Source organism: Pelobates fuscus, chromosome 11 (assembly GCF_036172605.1).
Source record: "Pelobates fuscus isolate aPelFus1 chromosome 11, aPelFus1.pri, whole genome shotgun sequence".
Lineage (NCBI taxonomy): Eukaryota > Metazoa > Chordata > Amphibia > Anura > Pelobatidae > Pelobates > Pelobates fuscus.
Window position 1 is genome coordinate 26,290,945 of NC_086327.1, and position 25,648 is coordinate 26,316,592.

At 36.3% G+C, this 25,648-nt stretch overlaps 1 protein-coding gene across 5 annotated transcripts in view; it reads right to left on the reverse strand.

The window, feature by feature from the left end:
- The window catches only part of LOC134577508 (potassium voltage-gated channel subfamily C member 1-like), a 120,268-nt gene extending 110,906 nt beyond the window's left edge, over positions 1 to 9,362 (reverse strand). For all 5 annotated transcript variants that reach the window (XM_063436274.1, XM_063436273.1, XM_063436271.1 and 2 more), the window contains exon 1: positions 8,630 to 9,362. In XM_063436274.1, coding sequence (XP_063292344.1) covers positions 8,630 to 9,229 — 600 coding nt within the window. In that variant the 5' untranslated portion in view covers positions 9,230 to 9,362. The remainder of the gene's footprint in view (positions 1 to 8,629) is intronic.
- Positions 9,363 to 25,648: the final 16,286 nt, after the last annotated feature.

Below are 25,648 nucleotides of genomic sequence, written 5' to 3' on the forward strand. Positions count from 1 at the left end.
TTATTCCAAACAATTTAGGAATGTTAGGTGATTTATGCCCTTTATGGATTAAAACCAGACTCTGCATCAACTATGTAATTTTCCATGGGAGTTTTGCCATGGATCCCCCTCCGGCATGCCACAGTCCAGGTGTTAGTCCCCTTGAAACAACTTTTCAATCACTATTGTGGCCAGAAAGAGTCCCTGTGGGTTTTAAAATTCGCCTGCCTATTGAAGTCTATGGCCGTTCGCCGGGTTCGCCCGTTCGCGAACATTTGCGGAAGTTCGCGTTCGCCGTTTGCGAACGGAAAATTTCATGTTCGCGACATCACTACACATCAGCCCCAAAATTCTAATGATTGCATGATTTAGACCCATATAAACAAGCAGTACAAATGTGTTGACTTTCTAGGTTTTCTACCAAGCTTTTTGGGGGGGGTCAAAATGTACAGTTTTCTGGTCAATTTTTCACTATTGCCTGCTAGGTGAAAAGACCCAATTAACATATAATTATACAGATCATCTATGAAGTGTCAATGTCATTTTATTGTGACAAGTGGTCTTTAATCAGTAAAGTTCTTAAAAGAATGGATGGAATATTTACTTTGATACACACAAAATCAATAGTTTCTTCCCAGTAACAGAGTTTTACAACTCAGAGTTAACCCTAGAATTTCTTGATGATGTCAGATATGGATTATACAGAAAGATAATGTAAAATAAACAATTCTGTATTGCCATATTCTAAGTATACATTGACACAATATTGGTTCTATTTTATTTTCATATAGGGTGGGATAATTTGGGATTATGTGCTACTGTACAATAGGGGGGACGAAATACAGATGTGCAATATTTCAATAAATGATCAGGCTCTTGACTTTTAAAATATTGCAAATGAAAGGTCATTTTTTTACTCCCCAGCCTTTTGAGATACAGCTCCATTTTAGACCTCTTTAGAATGCAAGGATGCAGAGGGTGTTTGTGCTAGCACATCAATTAGTTGATAGTGCTGAGAATGCCTTAATCTATTGATCGCTATGTATCAGCAAACAACCAACCGGCAAAACTGAAGACAACATACAATCTAGTAGTGCTTAGGTGAGCTTCTATAGAGAGGATAATGCAGAAATATAGGCCCAGCAATCACTAAATAAATAAATAGATACATCAAATTAATGAAAAAATTAAGAAAAAAAAGAAACGTCTCAACCTTTTTATTTTTTTAAATGCTGGACTATGTAAAATCTTTTATGATATATTTTATTTTAATATTTTTGCTCCTTTTCCTTATATCCATCCGGTTTAACCCCCCCCCCCCCCCCTCCCCCCAACTATTGCTTCCCATCCTTTCCCTCACCATCTACTGCACTATTTTTTATTTATCATGTCCACCACTCACTGCTCCCCTCCTTTTACTTGCCCACCCGCCACCTTTTCCACCTTTCATTTGTCCGTCCATCACTGCTTTAATCTTCGCTGTTGCCCACTTGTCATATAACGGGACTGCTCACACTTTCAAATATTACAAGCAGTGACAATACAATACAATGTTTTGGATACAATCCACCTACACTGCCATGAGAAAAATGTTTTGTTCAGGAGGTCCAAATGGTGCATGGGTCTATCAAGGTGGCATATATCAGCACTGCATAACTGATTTATTCTAAAGTAATACAATACCCAGACACTGACTATGGTTCTTTAACACCAAATATGTTATAAAGTGATACATAGCAATAGAAGGGATTGGTATAATGTACTATAAGTGCCCTTTCTTCTACTGATCCTTGATGGACTTTTAGTAGGATGGAACGTGGAAGTACAGAGATATGTGTCTCCACGGATCTCAACTTCGCCCACTCCTCAACGTACCTTACGAGTGACAGAAAATGCAGAAATGTGACATCATCTCTCATTTTCACTCAATGCAACTGCCAGTTCTTTTTACAAGCATTAGTGTAATAAGAGAGATGGACTGTTTTATGATGATGGAACTAATTAAATGCATTCATGTGGAACACTGCAATTGGATCCAGAAAGGCACACAAGCTCTGCGCTGCACAGGGAGATCTTTGAATTCTTGGATCTGCAGCTTTACATATCTACTCTCCAAAAGCTGAGAGATATCATAGTTCGGTTCCTATGCAGGACAAATGCTCATATCATTGTTCTCGAGGTGAAGGCCCTAATGACAGAAGGTGCGAGAATATGAGGTCACATCTTAGCCAGATGTCCTGACTCCTGACATTTGGAGATAAAGCCGATAAAGTAACAATCATAATGATATATCCCAAAATATGCAATAAACTTTGAGCTGATGGGCTGTTTGTGTTGAATCTTGAGAAGATGACATGGGGTGGGGAACATTATGAAGAAAGGTCTAGGGGGAAATAAGCATCAGAAAGGTCTGAGTGGGAATAAGGAATACCAAAATAGCTTGAGAGATCAAATAGAAGTGGCTGATGCAGAAGCTGGTGAAAAAAAAGAACTGGGGAAAGGATGAAAAATGTCTGGAAGAGAAAGTGAAACTGAATAAGAAGGTGTGAAACTGTTGCAGGAAAAGAGAAAGAAGGCTTAGTTAAGAAGGTGGAAAAACTTGGCCCATTAATTGATCCCATTGCACCTTCTACTCAAGTCACTTAACCGCAACAGAATGCCAGGAAACAACATGGCTGCTCCCATGGATTCTTCTGTTTTTAGTCTTATTTTCTGATATCATAACATTCCAACTGCAAAAGCTTATGTGTCACCACATGGCATGTTTTATAAAGCAAGGCAAGGACTGCAGCACTTGTTGTCATGAGATCCTTTAAATACTGCAAGGTATACCTGGGATAATTAAAGTACTCCACATCTGATTTTGCTGAGTATTTATGTTTGCCTGCATGCTGTTTTTTTTATCTGTTTTATATTCGCATTGCCCTAGTTGTTGTTCTATGCTTAGCTTAGAGATGGAATATATTATCAGACCTATCTATGTTTTGTGTAAATTCTGTGGACCGTTTATTCTAAGTACATGTCCACTAACCTATTTGACCCTCTCTAATCTACCTCTCTTACAGTCTCAGTCTCTCAAACAGCCCAAAAAGACAGACTCTTCTCTGGCTATATTCTATCATATTATCAACACAGGTTGCATGAGTAACATCTTCAGCCACTAACACCACACAACCATCTGTCATGTTCATAACTCCATCACTATCCTTGCCACTTCTTCCTGTCCAACTGCATTCACTACCTACCACCATCTCCCCTACTCTGCTCTAAAACTAATTTACAAATATTCTGCTTTCTACTCTTTTCCTTAGCCATTTTTTTCTTTTAAAAAATATTTAACTTGTGTTTTCATCTCTCGCCCTCTGCACAAACCATTCATATTGCTCCCTCCTGCCTTCACCCCTTCTTCCAATATCCAACGTCTTACAAATCTGCTCATTCTCCCTAACCTCCTCCAAGACCCAACATTAAACATTCCCATTCGAACCTAATCCTGGCTCCTCAACTGCCATCACAACCCATATTGGCTCCAGGCTAACTGACTACCAGTCACACATACCCTGTCACTCTTCTACAACTCTTTCTTTTCACTTTGTTGCTTGGAATGGAATTTTTAGTCTGTAACACCATGACATCTACTGCTATCCACGACCTTTTCATCTCCTGTTTCTTAAACCTTCTGGCACGAATTGTACCAGCTCTCTTCGCTTGGTACTGCTACCCTTGCTTCCCTATCCTATGATGGCTTTCAATAAAGATTATCAAGATGATAATGTGGGAATTTTGATCTCCCTCATCACTCCTTCCAACCTTTGCTCCTTGTCCTTCTCTCTCCTTTTCCTATTATGAGGTTAATTCCATTCCCTCTCTGCCATAATCCACATTACCCTATCAATTCTCTACTCTTCCTTGATAATTTTTCTCTTTTACTCCCTCGCTTTCTATCTGACATTCCATCCTTCACCTTTGGCAATTCCAACATTCCTATTATCCAACGTGACAACTCAATAACTTCAAGACTTCTATCTATCACCTCCTTTGGCCTTGTACAGTGGACTAAATCCCGAACATACATTGGTGGCAAGATCCTAGATGTTCCAACCTTTGATCTAACTTGAACTTCTTTAACAAACCTTTCCCTCCATCTGAGCACCATCTCCTAACTTGTACTGTCAGTGTGTTCTTATTCGACATCATAATCCTAAATCATCTCGCCCTTGGCATCAGAAACCTAATCTCACTTGATCTAGAAACATAGAAACATAGAATGTGACAACAGATAAGAACCATTCGGCCCATCTAGTCTGCCCAATTTTCTAAATACTTTCATTAGTCCCTGGCCTTATCTTATAGTTAGGATAGCCTTATGCCTATCCCACGCATGCTTAAACTCCTTTACTGTGTTAACCTCTACCACTTCAGCTGGAAGGCTATTCCATGCATCCACTACCCTCAAATAGATCTGCGTCTATTGTTTTATGCTCTCCGGTTTCTACTTTTACTTCTGTCAACTTTCTCCTGTCCTCCTCAAGCAATCTCATTCCATTATCATGTTCTCTACTCATCCCCAGATTACTAATTATCATCTGTGGCAGGGGTGGGCAATCTGCGGCCCTCCAGATGTTTTGCACTACATCTCCCTTGATGCTTTGCTAGCATTGTGGTCCTAAGAGCATTATTGGAGATGTAGTCCAAAACATCTGGAGGGCTGCAGATTGCCAGACCCCTGATCTATGGGATTTCTCAAAGTCCGCACTATTCCTGTGAGTTCACTAAACAGAAGACAGCAGTGAAGGGAAAACCAGATCACAAAATTCGGGCTAAAATAACCAAAATGTGACTATAACTGAGTTGGAGTTTTTCCAAATCAGCAATTTGACCTAAACATTGCAATTTAGCTTACAATTCACAATTTACTGATTAATCTATCAATAGATTATGTAATAAAGTCCATGTTCTCTATGTCATGTGTACCGGCCCTTCTCTAATCCAAACAGTATTTTATTCCGCCTGTTATTGTTACACATGAGGGTGAGATGTTTGAAAGCTACGTACAGTTGCATCTATGTATAATTTATTATGCTGGTTCAAATGAAAAATTTAATTATTCACACACGAATAAGATTTATTCCTATCCACAATCAATACTGCTTTTTATTTTTTTTGCTTTTTTTTTTGGATAAATTCCTAGAGGTTACTACAATCCCTAGGGGCATTTCTCAACCTAATGGTTTCTAATAAACTACCACAATAAATAAGTGCTCTAGAAATATATGTAAGCATGTTGCTGGACATCTTGGTAACTCCAGAGTGGAATTTACCAAGGGGTATACTGTTGTTCTCTCTAAATATACATATATGCATACAAAATCCAGCACACTTACTCACTCAATAAATACCAGCCCCGGAGCTCACAAAATAAATATTATTTAATATATTAATATTTAAAAAATAAAAATAAAAAAGCACAATTATATATGTGTGTGTGTGTGTTTGTGTATGTGCGTGTGTGTGTGTTTGCTTACTATGAAGTACATAATTTAAAATGCAAAATGTAGCACTACAAACACTGCAGAAACAAGCCCCTGGTATGTATCACTCAATGAAAACCAGAAGGTTTACCCACTAAACCAGCAACTTTCAAGAAGGGGCTTCAGAATTCCAAGCTACAATAGCCCACCTAGGCTGGAGAAGCTCTACAAATAGGCTGATAATTTCAGCTAAGCTAATTTGGATCAAAATGTTAACTTCTGAGACAAACGCAGTATTTGATTAGGAGAGGTTGATGTTTGTGGGGGCAGTGGGCATCTTATAAAAGAAGATTTATCTTTCTCTGATAAACCTTTGTCCATGCACAAACATTACAGGAAGTATATAGACACATGTTGGTACCTTGCTAGGCCTCTACCTATAATGTAAAGGCATGGGGGACATACCAGATCTGTAAATGCAATATGTCAAATATGTGTGGCTTACACCAATAGACCGCAAAGCACTATTAAATCTCTGTCCAGTATCCAGCATCAACCAATTTATGTTCAGATGGAAATATCGGGGAAAAAAAAACATATCAGAGAACTAACTAGAAAACATATATTGAACAACTTCCAGACCAAAACACTTGAGAACACAAACTCGCATTAATCTGAGCCAGCTTTAACAGCAGAAATAGAATATCCAATAAAATATAACTTAAGGAACATGCATCAAGATACATATGTATGTGTCAATAAACACGTTATATTGTAATCTGCTTTACGAAACTGTGTGGTGCTCAATGTGACACTTGTAAAATTAGGTTTTGTAGTGAAAAAAATAATAATAATATTTGCGTTTATATGTGGATTTGATATTCCCTTCTTTTAAAATGATTTTGGGCAATTTGAGCTGACAAAGCTGTGCTCTTTTTTTTTTTTTTACCCAGGAAGGAAAAATAATCAAAGGAGCTGTGTGTGCAGAGCCTTTAAAATTGTAGCACTGCAGTGTTTAGCAGTCAGCACTATGGACAGCTCACAGTCACACAGGCGCATTGCTGAGCACTGGGTCCAAGCACAATTGATACCGCAGTTCTCTTTAGACTACAGACCAGAGCTAATCACTTTAACCCTTACATTGCCCCACAGGGAGGAAAAATGCAACACCACTCTCACCGCCGTTGGCACTTATGAGGTTAAAAGGCCCGCAGTAAAACAGTTTATGGTCCTTATTGCTAATAATATTATAACAAAGCAATACTTTAAAATATATATATCCCTAATGATTTAGTGAAGCCTACCTCCATAGCACAATGATGGCACCAACGTTATTTACTATTTACTAATTTGAGAATTCCAAGTGGATTTCAAATCTAAGGCCAAAATAGCCCAGCTGACTTAAGATAGTTGACCGGTTTGGCTACTTTGGTCTTAAATTTTAATTTTGCTTTTCAATTTATATGTTGATTTACAAAGGGGATTAATAATACGGGCATATATACCTACATTTATAGGTATATAAACACATACAAATATATATATAGAGAAATATAATACAAATATATACATTTAAACACACATATATACTATTTTGGATGTATATATATTCTTGAAACCCTCACAGTGGTTTACAATACAAGGCAATAGATAATTAATTTGGAAGAGAGAGGTAGTGGGGTTTTTCAGAAAACTGCAGAGTTTGCTGAATTTCTCACTGCAGACTTATTTGTAGTTGGACGCCTGACCTCTACTGGTAACTATGTTTCATAGCACCCAATATGTTATTTTTATACACAACTTGCAAAAGAATATTTGCAGTTACCTTGTGGTTTCAGTGATGTCAATAAATAAGCCTATTCTCTAGATCTGCCACAGTCAAGCATTACCAGCACCACTGCAATACCATTAAATTATTGGAACTCAGTTTGTTTTACAAAGGGGCTTTGTAATATTTGCAACACTATGTTGTTTGTGCATTTAAAAAAATAAAACAATGTCTAAATGGAATACTGTGAAGATTTAAGTAAGTCGTTTTTATTACTTTATTTTTGTTTTGTTTTATTGATATGATAAAATATTATGTTAAAAAAAAACACAGCAGTCATATATTTTTTTTTTTTTGCAGTTACTTGATCACATTACTGGAGTTGTTTAAATGTCTCTGAATGAAGGTTTGCAGTCCAGAGACAGACAGTTACACAAATCTAATTTTAAGGGAATAAATGAAGAGATATGTCACTTGCAGTCCAATCATATCAAGACAAGCAGTCATTTACAAGGCTGCCGCTTTTATGAAGTCACTGGGGACATATTTGCTTTATTTGCAAAGGGCACTGGTTTCTGTGTCCTAATAATATCATCCACAATGTATCTTGTCCACATCAGCATCTCCCTAGTTAGTAGGACTAATAGTCGAGTTATTACACAGGAGCCTATGGCATTCACATAGAGGCTGAAAGGCTAAGATTCCAACCCAGAAATGATTTGCAAACCTTCTTGGCTTCTCCCCCCTTCTCTGCACTGCAGTCCCCTCAACTGCCCTCCCCATCACTACTTGGGTCCCCGCATCCAGAACACTGCAGTCTCTGCTTATTGCATATTGTACTGTTAGACTTATGGACCTTAACTGCAATTAAAACACAGAATGCACCAATCACCCCTGGTCCTTTGGAGATCTACCTATCTTTTTCTCTCTGTTACTTTATAACACTGAATATTAGCGCTTGAAGGACCTGGTTGTTTGATTTTCAAATTAATTAGAAAAATCAGGCCCCCTACCCCCTCCTATTCCTCATTCCCAAACTCCCCCCCCCCCCCCCCTCATCTATGGTTAACACGTTTGGAAAGCGCCTCCTACTGGAGTCTGTACATTATTGCTGCAATGCAGAAAGAAAAATTTAAAAAAATGTATAAAAATATGTAGACACAAATACATATCTATATTATACAATAAACACTCACTGACCGATTACATGATTGTTTATGTTCTGTTGTGCTTCATTGTTTGGGGTGTTTTTGTTTTGTCTCCGCTAACAATTGATCATAAAAGTGATATTTGAAAGTCAAACTAGACTGACTGTCCTGTCCTGTGATGTTGCCCATGATCATTCTACAGCCAACGTTTCTATCAAAAGCATCAAAATAAGTACATCAAGCAGTATCAGTGGATACATTACCCTGGCTGCTTTGGAAGAATAAGGATCCTCAAAGAGAGCCCAAACTTTAGGCTGGCACCTCTTCCACCATCCCAGCTGCCTGCCATCTTCCTGCAGGCACAGTCTTTTCAAGTCCCCATCCTCTTCCTCCTCAATGGGTTCAGGAGCTTCAAAGCTGTCCAGGGCTTCCTCGGCATCTCTGTGCTGCCTATAATTCATCCAGCAGCAAGCCTCCACGTCGGTCTCATCCACCCCCCAAAAAGCCAGCTCTTCCTCATAGAGGGGTCCACACACATCAGCTGGGCAGTGGAGCTTCCCAGTCCTGTAGTAGTTGAGTATGTATGCAAAGACTTGGGGGTGTCTGTCAAAGAAGAACTCATCTGTTTTGGGGTCATAGTCAAAGTTACTAAAGGCGTCAGGTTCAGTAAGCCAGGAGAGCCTTGTCCCTGGCAATGTTTTTAGGGTACTCCTGTAGGTCTCATGCCTCACCCCACCAACATTGATGACAATCTTGTCGCTGTCCTCGTTTTTGCCCATTTCTCCTTTCATACATGACTTAGAAGGAGGCTTGTTACCAGACTTTCGCCCGCGGAACGAGGAGACACAAACTGAACTGATCATAAGTGCATTGGGGTTTTTTTTTTTTTCTTTGTCGATTTTTTTTTTTTTTTTTTTTTTTTTTTTTTACCCTCTTCTCTTCGTAGACAAATCCGCAAGCCCGGATCAGGTTTCACAAGGACATCAAATCAGGTTGTTTCAAGCTATCAACGTCATCCCCCTTGTAGCTTGGATTGCTTCTTTTTTTTTTTTTTTTAATCTTTTTTTTTTTCTTTCTTTTTTTTTTTTTTTAGCTCACACACATCCAAACCCCACTCTACACCTCCCCCAAAATAATTCTTAGTAGAGAAGGTTTGTAAGCTGCACCGAAGACAGAGCTAGCTTCACTTGGGTTAGTTGGATAGATTTATTTTCTTTTTTTTTTTTTCTGTATCTAAAATATATATATATATATTTATCTCTAGCTATAAATTGATTAATATCTATCTGTCTATCTATCTATGTAGAACTCTAGTTTTAAGACTGGAAGACTATGGACAAGGTTCTAAGCGGATAATATTCCCCAAAAACAGGCTGGATTCTCAATACCTCCAGGCAGGTTGCAACTGGGAGTCTGAAAGAAGAAAGGAAAAATATATAAAGGTTAATTATTTTTTTTTATTATTATTATGATTTATTTTATTATTATTATTTTTTATTATTATTATGATGATGATTATTATTATTATTATTATTATTATTATTATTATTTTAAAACCTTCCTTAAGTTTCCTTATTCACCAAATACACACACACACACAAAATCATTGTTCATTTTGTCACTTTTGTACTTTTTCTCATGTTACATTTTCATTAAAATTATTATTGTTTTTATTTTTATTTTTTTTGTCCCAAAGATCCCAAACTATCCTGCTGTCCTTAGTTCTTTTAGCTGTTACTTCTCATCATTTCATGAGATCTCATTCCTCTCCATCACACTGAACCACCTCACTGTACATGTTCTATTTGCTACTGTTTATTCATCTATATTGTATGAGTGATTCCTCGATGTTCTTTCTCTCCCAGGTAGGTGGATAAAATTATATTTATATTCTAGATTATTTATTATTACAGTTTAGATCAGTAAAACATGCTAATGGCAAAATCTGAATATTATGCTAGGTTTTGCATTTGTTGTATCTATTTGCATTTTATTTAATATATCATTAATTCATTCTGTTTTATTTATATAGTATCCATCTATCCTTATAGCATGTGTGTAAAATAATTATTTTTTATAATTTTGTATAATTTTGTATAGTTTTTTATTTTTTAACACTTCTGCTGCCAGAGTCCAATGCCTATGGTCATGCAGTATACTTCTCTCCTCAATGGCACTTAAAAAGTTAAGTAGCCCCCAGAGTCTCTTTAGCAGTACAAGATGTGGTCCCATTGTGCCCATAGTGTATTTTCACCTTTATCCACCGATTTGGGGAAAGGGGGGGGGGGGGGGGGGATGGAAATTGCTGAGTAGGCTGTCCCTGGCTAGGTAAGTGTCACTGGGGGCTCTAAAGAACAGCAGGGGTTGCAGGTTAATTTGTAGTGTCGTTTTCCGAGTTCTCTGTTATTCCGGATGAGTGAAAGCGCTTGGGGACAGCAGCACATTCATACACTCTGCTTTAGCTTTCCTTATCACTTATCAGAGACACTTTGATTTATTTCCACCGCAGACATGTTCACTGCAAATGTATCATCCTTGCTATCATCACAGAGAAACTCTCTCCTCCTCCTTCTCTCCCTTTCTCTCTCTCAGTGTTTGCTTCTCTAACTTGTCTTCCATCTCAGCCTCTTACACACACACACACACACCACAAACACACACACAAACAGATAATTCCAGTGTACACACATTATTCCTTACACACACAATCTCCTGTACACAGCCATATTTTACACACATTTCTGACATACACTCTTACACACCTACACACACACAGTCATATTTTCCCCTTACACACAGACACACTTTCACAGACTTTTAAACAAAATCTCCATGACACAAACATTCATATTCTTACATGCATGCACTTTTACACACACATTAATTTACACAGACACAGATGTCACACACATTTGTATTAATCACATTACAATGTAACATTTCGAATATAAATACTCTGTAACTCTCTCTCTCTCTCTTTCTCACACACACACACACGCACACACTCACACACCATGTGCTATACCCGAATAACTTCTCTCTTGCAAACTCACATTCCTTTACAGACATGTACAATATTATATATATATATATATATATATATATATATACATACACACATACACATATACATACATACATACATACCTATTCTGTACACCTGTACACACACTTTCTCACACACTCCTCACACCTATTTTCTTATATACATAATCACCTACTGTTAAATACCCGGATTGTGCATACTTTTTACCTCTTATACACACACAGCACTACCCCACACACATTTCCCCAAAACATATTATTTCATACATACATATGCACACACTCATTCACCCCAGTTCTTTCTCACACACCTTTAACACTACCTCATTCTCTATACTGCATTGGGCTCTGTATTCTGATCTACATTACATTCATCATTCTGCTCTATATGTGTCTCTACATTATGCTGTAAAGTCTGTTATATGCCCTGTTCTGCATTATGTGCTATATTCCATACTATTTCCTGTTCTAGATTCCGCTATATATATTGCTCTGCATGCTGCCCTGTAATTTGTAATAGAGTCTGTAATATAGTCTGTTATAGAGTCTGCTCTATATACCATTTTAGTCTTCTGTAGTATGCCCTTTATTCAATTTTACATGATATTCTATATTCTGTTCTAGATTCCATTATACAATATATTCTATATTCTGTTCTATGTTCCATTTTACATGATATTCTATATTCTGTTCTATGTTCCATTTTACAGTATATTCTATATTCTGTTCTATGTTCCATTTTACAGTATATTCTATATTCTGTTCTATGTTCCATTTTACAGTATATTCTATATTCTGTTCTATGTTCCATTTTACAGTATATTCTATATTCTGTTCTATGTTCCATTTTACAGTATATTCTATATTCTGTTCTAGATTCCATTATACATTCTGTTCTATATTCTGTTCTATGTTCCATTATACAGTATATTCTATATTCTGTTCTAGATTCCATTATACATTATATTCTATATTCTGTTCTAGATTCCATTATACATTATATTCTATATTCTGTTCTAGATTCCATTATACATTCTGTTCTATGTTCCATTTTACATGATATTCTATATTTTGTTCTATATTCCATAATATTATACATTCTGTTCTATATCCCATGTTACATTCTGTTCCATATCCCCTTTTACATTTTGTTCTAGGTATAGATTCCTATATATCTTCCATGTATCAATCCATGCCCCTCCTCCTTTCTCTTTCTCCTGAAATAAATGCTGTTTTGGTTGTATATCCCCCCCCCCCCCCCCTTTCTAGCAATCCCCCATCTAATGGCTGAATCGCCGCATTGCTGCCTGTGTAATGAGTTCTGCTATCTTCCACTTATACAGAGTATAACTGCTGATCACTTACCTAAATCCACCTCTCAGTCTAACCGCCCCCCCATCTCTTCGCATCATCCCCCCATCTACTGTAATTCGCCTTAACTCGGTGCTTTTGCTGCAGGACCTCAAGGGGAGCTGTAGGTTACAGAGAGAGCAGCATGTTCAGCTAGCCCTGGATCACTATCATCACATACATTCCTGATTCGCCCTCTACAAATCTCTGCAGTGGCTGCAATACATTCAGATCCAGAATATCAAACGGCAGCTACATTGTATCTGTGTATATCATTACACACACTGTATCTCTCTGCAGCTCTAGCAAGTATCTGGATAGATCATTATACTGTATATACACCCACCTACCCACCCACCCATCCTATATTTTATATATTGTATCTGTGTATATCATTACACACACTGTATCTCTCTGCAGCTCTAGCAAGTATCTAGATAGATCATTATACTGTATATACACCTACCTACCCACCCACCCATCCTATATTTTATATATTGTATCTGTGTATATCATTACACACACTGTATCTCTCTGCAGCTCTAGCAAGTATCTGGATAGATCATTATACTATATATACACCCACCTACCCACCCACCCATCCTATATTTTATATATTGTATCTGTGTATATCATTACACACACTGTATCTCTCTGCAGCTCTAGCAAGTATCTAGATAGATCATTATACTGTATATACACCTACCTACCCACCCACCCACCCATCCTATATTTTATATATTGTATCTGTGTATATCATTACACACACTGTATCTCTCTGCAGCTCTAGCAAGTATCTGGATAGATCATTATACTATATATACACCCACCTACCCACCCACCCATCCTATATTTTATATATTGTATCTGTGTATATCATTACACACACTGTATCTCTCTGCAGCTCTAGCAAGTATCTGGATAGATCATTATACTGTATATACACCTACCTACCCACCCACCCATCCTATATTTTATATATTGTATCTGTGTATATCATTACACACACTGGATCTCTCTGCAGCTCTAGCAAGTATCTGGATAGATCATTATACTATATATACACCTACCTACCCACCCACCCATCCTATATTTTATATATTGTATCTGTGTATATCATTACACACACTGTATCTCTCTGCAGCTCTAGCAAGTATCTAGATAGATCATTATACTGTATATACACCTACCTACCCACCCACCCATCCTATATTTTATATATTGTATCTGTGTATATCATTACACACACTGTATCTCTCTGCAGCTCTAGCAAGTATCTGGATAGATCATTATACTATATATACACCTACCTACCCACCCACCCATCCTATATTTTATATATTGTATCTGTGTATATCATTACACACACTGTATCTCTCTGCAGCTCTAGCAAGTATCTAGATAGATCATTATACTGTATATACACCCACCTACCCACCCACCCATCCTATATATTATATATTGTATCTGTGTATATCATTACACACACTGTATCTCTCTGCAGCTCTAGCAAGTTTCTGGATAGATCATTATACTGTATATACACCCACCTACCCACCCACCCATCCTATATTTTATATATTGTATCTGTGTATATCATTACACACACTGGATCTCTCTGCAGCTCTAGCAAGTATCTAGATAGATCATTATACTAAATATACACCCACCCATCCTATTGTTTATGTATTGAATATTACATTGTTTCTAGGTAGATTTTAAAATTGTATCTAGGTAGATTATTACATGTATTTAGGTGATTCTTACACTCTATATAGATTATTACATTGTGTTTAGGTGAATTATTACATGGTATCTAGGTGGTTTATTAGATGGTGTTTTGGCTGGATTATTACACTGTATCTATTTAGATTATTACATGGTGTCTATGTAGATTATTACATGGTGTCTAGGTAGATTATTACACTGTATCTATGTAGATTATTACATGGTGTCTAAGTAGATTATTACACTGTATCTATGTAGATTACATTGTGTCTAGGTGGATTATTACACTGTATCTATGTAGATTATTACATTGTGTATAGATGGATTATTACACTGTATCTATGTAGATTATTACATTGTGTCTAGGTGGATTATTACACTGTATCTATTTAGATTATTACATTGTGTCTAGATGGATTATTACACTGTATCTATGTAGATTATTACATGGTGTCTAGGTGGATTATTACACTGTATCTATGTAGATTATCCATTGTGTCTAGGTGGATTATTACACTGTATCTATTTAGATTATTACATGGTGTCTAGGTGGATTATATTGGAAGTATTGGTGGTGAGAGAAGGATTATACAACACACTGTATCTATTTAGATTATTACATGGTGTCTAGATGGATTATTACGCTGTATATATGTAGATTATTACATTGTGTCTAGGTGGATTATTACACTGTATCTATGTAGATTATTACATGGTGTCTAGGTGGATTATTAAACTGTATCTATGTAGATTATTACATGGTGTCTAGGTGGATTATGACACTGTATCTATTTAGATTATTACATGGTGTCTAGGTGGATTATTACACTGTATCTATGTAGATTATTACATGGTGTCTAGGGGGATTATTACACTGTGTCTATGTAGAATATAACATGGTGTCTAGGTGGATTATTACACGGTATCTATGTAGATTATTACATTGTGTCTAGGTGGATTATTACACTGTATCTATGTAGATTATTACATGGTGTCTAGGTGGATTATTAAACTGTATCTATGTAGATTATTACATGGTGTCTAGGTGGATTATGACACTGTATCTATTTAGATTATTACATGGTGTCTAGTTGGATTATTACACTGTATCTATGTAGATTATTACATGGTGTCTAGGGGAATTATTACACTGTGTCTATGTAGAATATAACATGGTGTCTAGGTGGATTATTACACGGTATCTATGTAGATGATTACATGGTGTCTAGGTAGATTATTACACTGTATCTATTTAGATTATTACATTGTGTCTAGGTAGATTATTACACTGTATCTATGTAGATTATTACATTGTGTCTAGGTAGATTATTACATGGTGTCTAAGTAGATTATTACACTGTATCTACATAGATTACATTGTGTCTAGGTGGATTACTACACTGTATCTATGTAGATTATTACATGGTGTCTAGGTAGATTATTACACTGTATCTATGTAGAATATTAAATGGCGTCTAGGTAGATTATTACACTGTATCTATTTAGATTATTACATTGTGTCTAGGTAGATTATTACACTGTATCTATGTAGATTATTACATTGTGTCTAGGTAGATTATTACATGGTGTCTAAGTAGATTATTACACTGTATCTACATAGATTACATTGTGTCTAGGTGGATTACTACACTGTATCTATGTAGATTATTACATGGTGTCTAGGTAGATTATTACACTGTATCTATGTAGAATATTAAATGGCGTCTAGGTAGATTATTACACTGTATCTATTTAGATTATTACATTGTGTCTAGGTAGATTATTACACTGTATCTATGTACATTATTACATTGTGTCTAGGTAGATCATTACACTGTATCTGTGTAGATGATTACCTGGTGTCTAGGTAGATTATTACATGGTGTCTAAGTAGATTATTACACTGTATCTATGTAGATTACATGGCGTCTAGGTAGATCATTACACTGTATCTATGTAGATTATTACATGGTGTCTAGGTAGATTATTACATGGTGTCTAAGTAGATTATTACACTGTATCTATGTAGATTATTACATGGTGTCTAGGTGGATTATTACACTGTATCTATGTAGATTATTACATTGTGTCTAGGTCGATTATTACACTGTAACTATGTAGATTATTACATTGTGTCTAGGTCGATTATTACACTGTATCTATTTAGATTATTACATTGTGTCTAGGTGGATTATTACATTTTAGCAATGTGGATTATTACATGGTGTCTAAGTAGATTATTACACTGTATCTATGTAGATTACATTGTGTCTAGGTGGATTATTACACTGTATCTATTTAGATTATTACATTGTGTCTAGGTGGATTGTTACACTGTATCTATATAGATTATTACATGGTGTCTAGGTGGATTATTACACTGTATCTATGTGGATTATTACACTGTATCTATGTAGATTATTACATGGTGTCTAGGTGGATTATTACACTGCATCTATTTAGATTATTACATTGTGTCTAGGTGGATTTTTACATTGTATCTATGTAGATTATTACATGGTGTCTATGTAGATTATTACACTGTATCTATGTAGATTATTACATGGTGTCTATGTAGATTATTACACTGTATCTATTTAGATTATTACATTGTGTCTAGGTGGATTATTACACGGTATCTATGTAGATTATTACATGGTGTCTAGGTGGATTTTTACACTGTATCTATAAAGATTGTTACACTGTATCTAGGTAGTTTATTACATGGTGTCTAGGTGGATTATTACACTGTATCTATGTAGATTGTTACACTGTATCTAGGTAGTCTATTACATGGTGTCTAGGTGGATTATTACACTGTATCTATGTAGATTATTACACTGTTTCTATTTAGATTATTACATTGTGTCTAAGTGGATTATTACACTGTATCTATGTAGATTATTACATGGTGTATAGGTGGATTATTACCCTGTATCTATGTAGATTGTTACACTGTATCTATGTAGATTATGACATGGTGTCTAGGTAGATTATTACACTGTATCTATTTAGATTATTACATGGTGTCTAGGTGGATTATTACACTGTATCTATGTAGATTGTTACACTGTATCTAGGTAGTTTATTACATGGTGTCTAGGTGGATTATCACACTGTATCTATGTAGATTATTACACTGTATCTATTTAGATTATTACATTGTGTCTAAGTGGATTATTACACTGTATCTATGTAGATTATTACATGGTGTCTAGGTAGTTTATTACATGGTGTCTAGGTGGATTATCACACTGTATCTATGTAGATTATTACACTGTATCTATTTAGATTATTACATTGTGTCTAAGTGGATTATTACACTGTATCTATGTAGATTATTACATGGTTTCTAGATAGATTATTACACTGTATCTATTTAGATTATTACATGGTGTCTAGGTGGATTATTACACTGTATCTATGTAGATTGTTACAATGTATCTAGGTAGTTTATTACATGGTGTCTAGGTGGATTATCACACTGTATCTATGTAGATTATTACACTGTATCTATTTAGTTTATTACATTGTGTCTAAGTGGATTATTACACTGTATCTATGTAGATTATTACATGGTGTCTAGATGGATTATTACACTGTATCTATTTAGATTATTACATGGTGTCTAGGTGGATTATTACACTGTATCTATGTAGATTGTTACACTGTATCTAGGTAGTTTATTACATGGTGTCTAGGTGGATTATCACACTGTATCTATTTAGATTATTATATTGTGTCTAGGTACATTATTACACTGTATCTATTTAGATTATTGCATGGTGTCTAGGTAGATTTTTACACTGTATCTATGTAGATTATTACATAGTGTCTAGGTAGATTATTACACTGTATCTATGTAGATTATTACATGGTGTCTGGGTGGATTATTACATGGTGTCTGGGTGGATTATTACACTGTATCTATTTAGATTATTACATTGTGTCTAGGTAGATTATTACACTGTATCTATGTTGATTATTACATGGTGTCTGGGTGGATTATTACACTGTATCTATTTAGATTATTACATTGTGTCTAGGTAGATTATTACACTGTATCTATGTAGATTATTACATTGTGTCTAGGTGGATTATTACACTGTATCTATGTAGATCATTACATGGTGTCTATGTGGATTATTACATGGTGTCTAGGTGGATTATCACACTGTATCTATGTAGATTATTACACTGTATCTATTTAGATTATTACATTGTGTATATGTAGATTATTACACTTATCTATTTAGATTATTACATTGTGTCTATGTAGAATATTACACTGTATCTATGTAGATTATTACATTGTGTCTAGGTGGATTATTACACTGTATCTATTTAGATTATTACATTGTGTCTAGGTGGATTATTACACTGTATCTATTTAGATTATTACATTGTGTCTATGTAGATTATTAAACTGTATCTATTTAGATTATTACATTGTGTCTAGGTGGATTATTACACTGTATCTATGTAGATCATTACATGGTGTCTATGTGGATTATTATATTGTTGCACAGTCGTTCAATGAACGCTGGGATCCTGTCTTTTAACACGTGATGGCATTCTGTATTTTTTTTTTTTTTATCAACAATCACACATCAGACTTGGTGCAATCCCAGAATTCCTATTGATCCTGACTCTACAGTGAAGCCAAAGAAGCAGTATCATATTCCACTTAACACTTTCACTATCACACCCTGAGAGCCGGCAGTGAAAGTGTTATATTACACTGGCTAGCAGAACAGATCGTATTCATCTGTCTATTTATGTATCTGTCTCTATGCAGACCCAGTTACATTTGATACCATGTATAATGTGTTATATGATTAATATTCTAATGTGTTTTTTTAAAAGCACAGTATAATAGGTTAATAGATCAATTACCTTTCCATATGCTCCCAGATTGTACTTATTTAGTATCTGCTTCTACAGTACTATGTCCAATACGCCTCCAAGCTGTATCAAGCAAATCACTAATGGATTAAACCCCCTCCCCTTTATTATTGTAAGACAGAAACTGCAAGCTTAGAATAGACTTCCTGCTCCATTTCCATCCTATGCTGTCTGTCTGTCTCTGTCTGTCTGTCTGTCTGTCTATCTATCATTATAACATATTATTCTAATAAACCTGATGTTTCATAATTTACTCATATCATTCCACCTGGTACCAATGCTTTCTCCATTCACTCCAATTGCACTTTTATCTTTTCCTGATATTTGCAAATTCTTCTGCAGCTCTCCCCCTTCAACCCCTCCCCCAACTATGCTATCAGGCTCTCCATTTACATTAGATGTAATAGTATGAATTGGTTAAATGTATCACCTGCAAACTGGATGTAAATCATCGTTTAAGCTGACCCAAAAATGTGCAGTGCTTTGGAAAGATATAAAGTCTGGGGGTCCCAGGAAGGCCAGCAATAGGTCCCTGGGTGACACACCAAGCATCAGCTGAACAGGTACAATTTCACATACCATAAAACTAACTGCAATGGTAGCCCATCCAATCAATAGTGCTGCTTGTTCCTGGACACCACTAGAATGCTAAATAGGGATTGCACTGCACACAATGCATTAATTCACATATATACAAACATACATACATATATACAGACACAAGACACATACACTGACATTATTCCTTCATTTTTCTTGAATATATTATTTTAAACCTGGTCTATCTCTTAAATATGGATAACATGCATGTAAGAAGGGGTTAATGGCCACCCTCTGCCTTTCTTGATGCTCTGGGAGAGCTGGATAAAAGATGACATTTTCACAGTTAAAAACATGCATCACTCCACAGGCTGTGAGATGTAAATATCAAGGCTGTATAGCAGGGAGCATCAGGTGCATTCTCAAGGTCTTGTGGAAGAATTGTAGAGGGGGAAAAAAAGTCCAATGCAATTAGATTTTCTAGAGATTTTTCTATTGGGCTGTCCTAACTGCTGAGGATGATATACCTACCCTTTAGGTAGGTACAGTGAATGCTTTGTAACTTGGGAGCTGCAGTTTGTCTGTAGACATCATTAGATTAGAAACAGGTTTAAAATCAAGGTTAAATACATCTTAGCTGATAGAATGAGGGTATCTAGAACATAATTCTTTTTTTCTGTACATATATATATAATGTGTATCTATCTATCTATCTATCTATCTATATATATATATATATATATATATATATATATATATATATATATATAATCCCTATCCATTTAATTAGCCCCCTCCCCCCATAAAATGGGATACTTACTTGTTGAAAGCTTGTACTTAAGAGTTCTCACTAAAAAAATAGAATGTTTCTTCTTAGTAAGGATAAATGCATCCTTTAAAAAAATAATCTTTCTTCTATGCAAACCTCTCAACACATATATTATTTTCTCTCTCTGATCACACACAGGAAAGCTGGAAATTCAAGATTGATCAGCGTTGCATCCAGTGGAGAGGCTCGTGTGGGACTTGTGAATGAAAAAAAAAAAAACAAACAAAAAAAAAAACAAAGCAAAAAAAAAAAAAAAATTATAATAAAGGAAAAAAAAAGTACAAAATATATATCAATCTAGAGAAATGATACAAAAAATAATGAAAAATATGTCAGCATAGTCGCAGCACGGATATAATATTGTAGCTTCGCCTGGCCTGTTGGTACAGCCGTGTCAAAAAAGAATGGGAGGTTTCACAAAAAAAAAAAAAAAAAATGAAAAAAAAAAAAAAAATCCAGAATGGTTTGTGCCTGTGTATAGCTCCCCAGCTTGCAAGATGCAGAATGGGGTTGAGCCAGTCTGCTGCAGATCTTGCTATGACATCATCGACTCATTAAGGTGGAATTTCAATCTGAATTTTTTTTTTATTCTATATACCAACCTGATGATGATGATGATGGCAAGGTAGGGACTGTTGTTAAAATTTACCTTGTGTGTGCTGTGGCATGTTGATGTTCTGTTTAAAAAAATATATATCTCCAGCGCTGCATGTCTCTCTCTCTCTGTCTCCTTCTGACAATTCTTGGTATTCACAGCTCTCATAATGTGGCATTATCATGTGGATATTGACTGCAAGGTGGGGAGATCTCAGAGGTACAGATCATATCCCCCCCCCCTCATTGGAATGTGTGGTACATTCTGAATCAGAGTGCTGTGTGTTGGTGCCTTGCTAAAACATCCTGGCTGCTGAGAGCTTCTGCAAAGAGGTGTGTGATGGATGAGTCCAGCCACCTTAAGGAGGGGGGTTTACAATGGAATGTTATAGACTTGTGTTAGTACTGGGAGAGGTATAGAGTGTGGGAATCTCTGTCTATATTGGGTACCTATTGGGAATGAAAGAAGAGAATTCACAGCTTCATATCAGACAGTGTTCCAGCATGCTGATAATGTTATACATTGCAATTATCATCACATCACAGACATGGTATTATTTTCCATATAGTCTCAGGCTGATCAGACTACTGTGTCATTCTGCAGTCCTCTGCAAAGATAGCTGTTTTACATATTGTCATTGTTATTCTTGTTACTATGTTGTCATGTGATCTTGTTTGTGCTGAGTTTTGTTAAAAAAAAGAAAAAAAAAAAAAGAAGAAGCTAATTGTTAGTGTGTTCTGTAAATGAAATGTTGAAGAGGCTTTCTGGGTGTCAAAGAACAGGGTGTGTGCATGACTGTATTGATTGGGACATTATCTCACAGCTTTGGTGCACATCAAGCACTGCTTCCATTTAATGTACTGCTGCTGCAGAACCTCTTGCAATCAGGTGTTCTGACCCATCACCAGTCGGATTCATGGAGTTGTTCCTCACTGCAGGGTGTGATCCAAGAAGCAGAATTGTGACTGACAGCTACTGCACGTAAATCAAAATGAGCTGCAGAACTGATGCGTTGCATAGAAGTCACCTCTATTTGCTCCTTCCATTGGTTGTGCCCCACCATATAAGCAGTTTAAACAGCTGGTTGATTGCCCAACTCATCCAGACCCCCCCCCCCCCCCCATCCTTCTGAGCTCTATACATGAGAGATACAGAATTTCATGTTATATCATTAGAATGTGTTTAATATATATATATATATATATATATATATATATATATATATATATAAAAGCAACACACAAACAAATAAGAAACAAACAGAAATACATTTATTAGTTTGCAGTTGTTTTGCTTGTTTGATTTTGTATTTATGTTGTTTTTTTTATTATTATTATTTATTTTGTTAGTAAATGGGCCTACCAAGACCTCACCTCAATATGGGTTTATTCGCTAAATCAGGAATTGGGAATTGAGAAGAGAGGACAAGGTAATTGTACAATTTAGGACAAAAAAAAATTAAGATTGAAAAAGAGCAGACTTGAAGAATTTTTCCAGTTCATCTATTTTGGTCTAAACTTTGTGATGGTCCTGTCCCTCAGAGCGATTTGCAATGCACATGTGCTAACGGGCTGACCCTTTCAGACAATGTACACTCTGTAGACGGGACGTTATGTGGAACTTGACCCCTGGAAAACGGCTCTTTTTAAGCCAAAAAATAGTTGTGTCCTGTCCAAAAAAAAAACCCAACTGGCTTGCACATCATAGCAGTACTCAGCCCTATCGTTTGTACTACTGCCCCACAGAAACTGTTCGGTTTGTAAAAAAAAGAGTACGCCCTTTTAATGTCACTTTAGAAAGTTGACATTTAAATATTGAGCATTATTTAGGGGATGCTGAAAAGCTGTCATATTAAAGGGTTAGCTCAAGCACCATAACTACATCAGTTACTTGAAGTGGTCATGGTGCTTAAAGTCTGTACGTGCAACATTTCGCCATGAAACGCTGCATGTGGGGAGTTTAACCCCTCTGCTTCCGGAAATGTAACTCCACCTCCGGCAGCGTTATTGGTGTATCCTTAGCCAGCCCTGAACAAGAGTTCCGGACTGGCTATGCCAGCTCTGTGCAAGTTTGGCATCTATTGTCAGCACGCACAGCATACTGGTGCCAGACAGCCAATGGTGGCACGTCCCCTCCTCTGGGCCACCCATGTCCTCCATCTGGTCACCATCCCTTGCATGGAGTGATGTCAGTAGAGGGGGATTGGACTGAGAGAAAACTTGGCCTTCTCACTGGAACGGAGGTTTTAGGTAAAAAAAAAATTTTGGGGGGGGGAGGGGGGGAGGGGAGGGGGGGTAGGTCAGCGTGGGCAGTTGGAAGCTGGATAGAAAAGATTACTCTGGCCAAAAACAGTTTTTTCTTAAAACACTTTTTTTGGTTGGCGTAACCTTTTAATAAGAGTCAATTTTCATGATAACGCAATCAATAAAAGTGACCTATTAAATTACACCAGTAGGGCTAAATCTATAGGTTTGGGGATGCTGAAGGTTAGGTGGCCTAAGGGTTAGGGTTGCAATCATATACAGTCAGGTTTAGGCTTAATCCTTATCACACCTCATGCTCCTCTGGGGACAGGTACTACCAGAAGGGGACAATATAAACAGTGCTAAGGAGCTTCACCGTTTTCAATGGAACACTGGATCAAGTGTTACTATAATAATTGCACAATCGAAGTATTAGCTGACCCCCATTCTCACCTATGAACATGGTATGGCTCCTTTAAAATGTGGCTAGCCATTATAACAGTTTTCTTTTACATTTGTTGTGGGTATAACATGATGAATCTTATTAATGAAACAATCTTACCATTATGATTAAAGACTTTTTTAATCTCTGAGAACTCTATATTAACCACACAAATTAGCCGTCATTTGTCCATTTCTAGAGATCTTATCTTCGTGTGTAGCAACTTTTATGTGCACCCAATACATACGCGGTGGACACTTTATATTTGATCTCTCATTCAAATATCTAACCAGCCACTCATGTGTCAGCTAGACAATGCATGGACGCTTGCAGACATGGTTACGAGTGTCACTTGTTGTCCGTAGAGGGGCGCAATGAAACACTGCAGTAGAAGACTGGACCTGGTTTGACAAATGTTGGTTCCTGCGGCAGCCTACTTATGGTAAGAACAAAATATGGTATAAAACCCTGAATCCATCCTGTTTTGCGTCAGTTGTTCATGGTGGCAGAGTAATATTGTGGGGAATATTTTCTTGGCACCCCTTAATACAAACTGAGGGGACAGTGAGTGTATATATTTTGTAAAAACACAAAATAATGTAGTTTCTTGAAATGTATCTATACAATTCATGTCACTAATTTTAAAGAGATATTTTATGGTTTATTGATCCTTTATTCTCATTCTTGAATCAATAACCTTTAAAATAACCTGAAATATTTATATACGATGTCATGCGGACATTGTGGTTATAATTACATTTTGGAAAATGCACGTACGTAAACAGACCCAAAAATACACAAATAAATACATCACACACAATCACGCACAAGCTGATCATAAGCTCCGGAAAATTGTAAGTGGCATTTCTCTTATTTCACCTCACCACCTATAGAATATACTACACAATATTTCTGTCCTCAGATTTTCTATATTGACTCACCACCATACGAATTTGAAGACACACAGAAGTTGCTGCTTCCTTGTAACCTTGTGTGACCTATGCACAGTATTTTTAGTGTCGCAACACCATATAGCATTAATATTCATACTGAAAACTTTTTAAACTGAACACTTAAAGGGACACTGCTTGATGAAGCAGTTTTGGTGTACAAATCATTCCCCTGCAGCCTCACTGCTCAATTCTCTTCCATTTAGGAGTTAAATCCCTTTGTTTAAGCAGCCCTAGTCACACCTCCCTGCATGTGACTTGCACAGCCTTCCTAAACACTTCCTGAAAAGAGAGATCTGATGTTTAAACTTACTTTATTGCATGTTTTGTTTAATATAGAATGTATTATCTCCTGCTCAGCTAATAGTCTTCTAGCCCATGCAGGAGCCTCCTGGGTGATTAAGGTTCAAGTTACAGAGCATGGGATAAAAAACTTCTAAAGTAAGTTAACATATGATTGAAAATTAAACCATTATTTTCATGCAGACTGTGTGTCCCTTTGAATATATATATATATATATATATATTTGTAAAGTTAATCTTGCTTATATGAGCTCTTCTTGTAACTGCTATTATAGCAAATTGCTGTTCATTTAACTACTGCAGTGAAACCGGTCCTGGTAAGTGTAGATTATAAAGGCAGGGCCATCTTCAT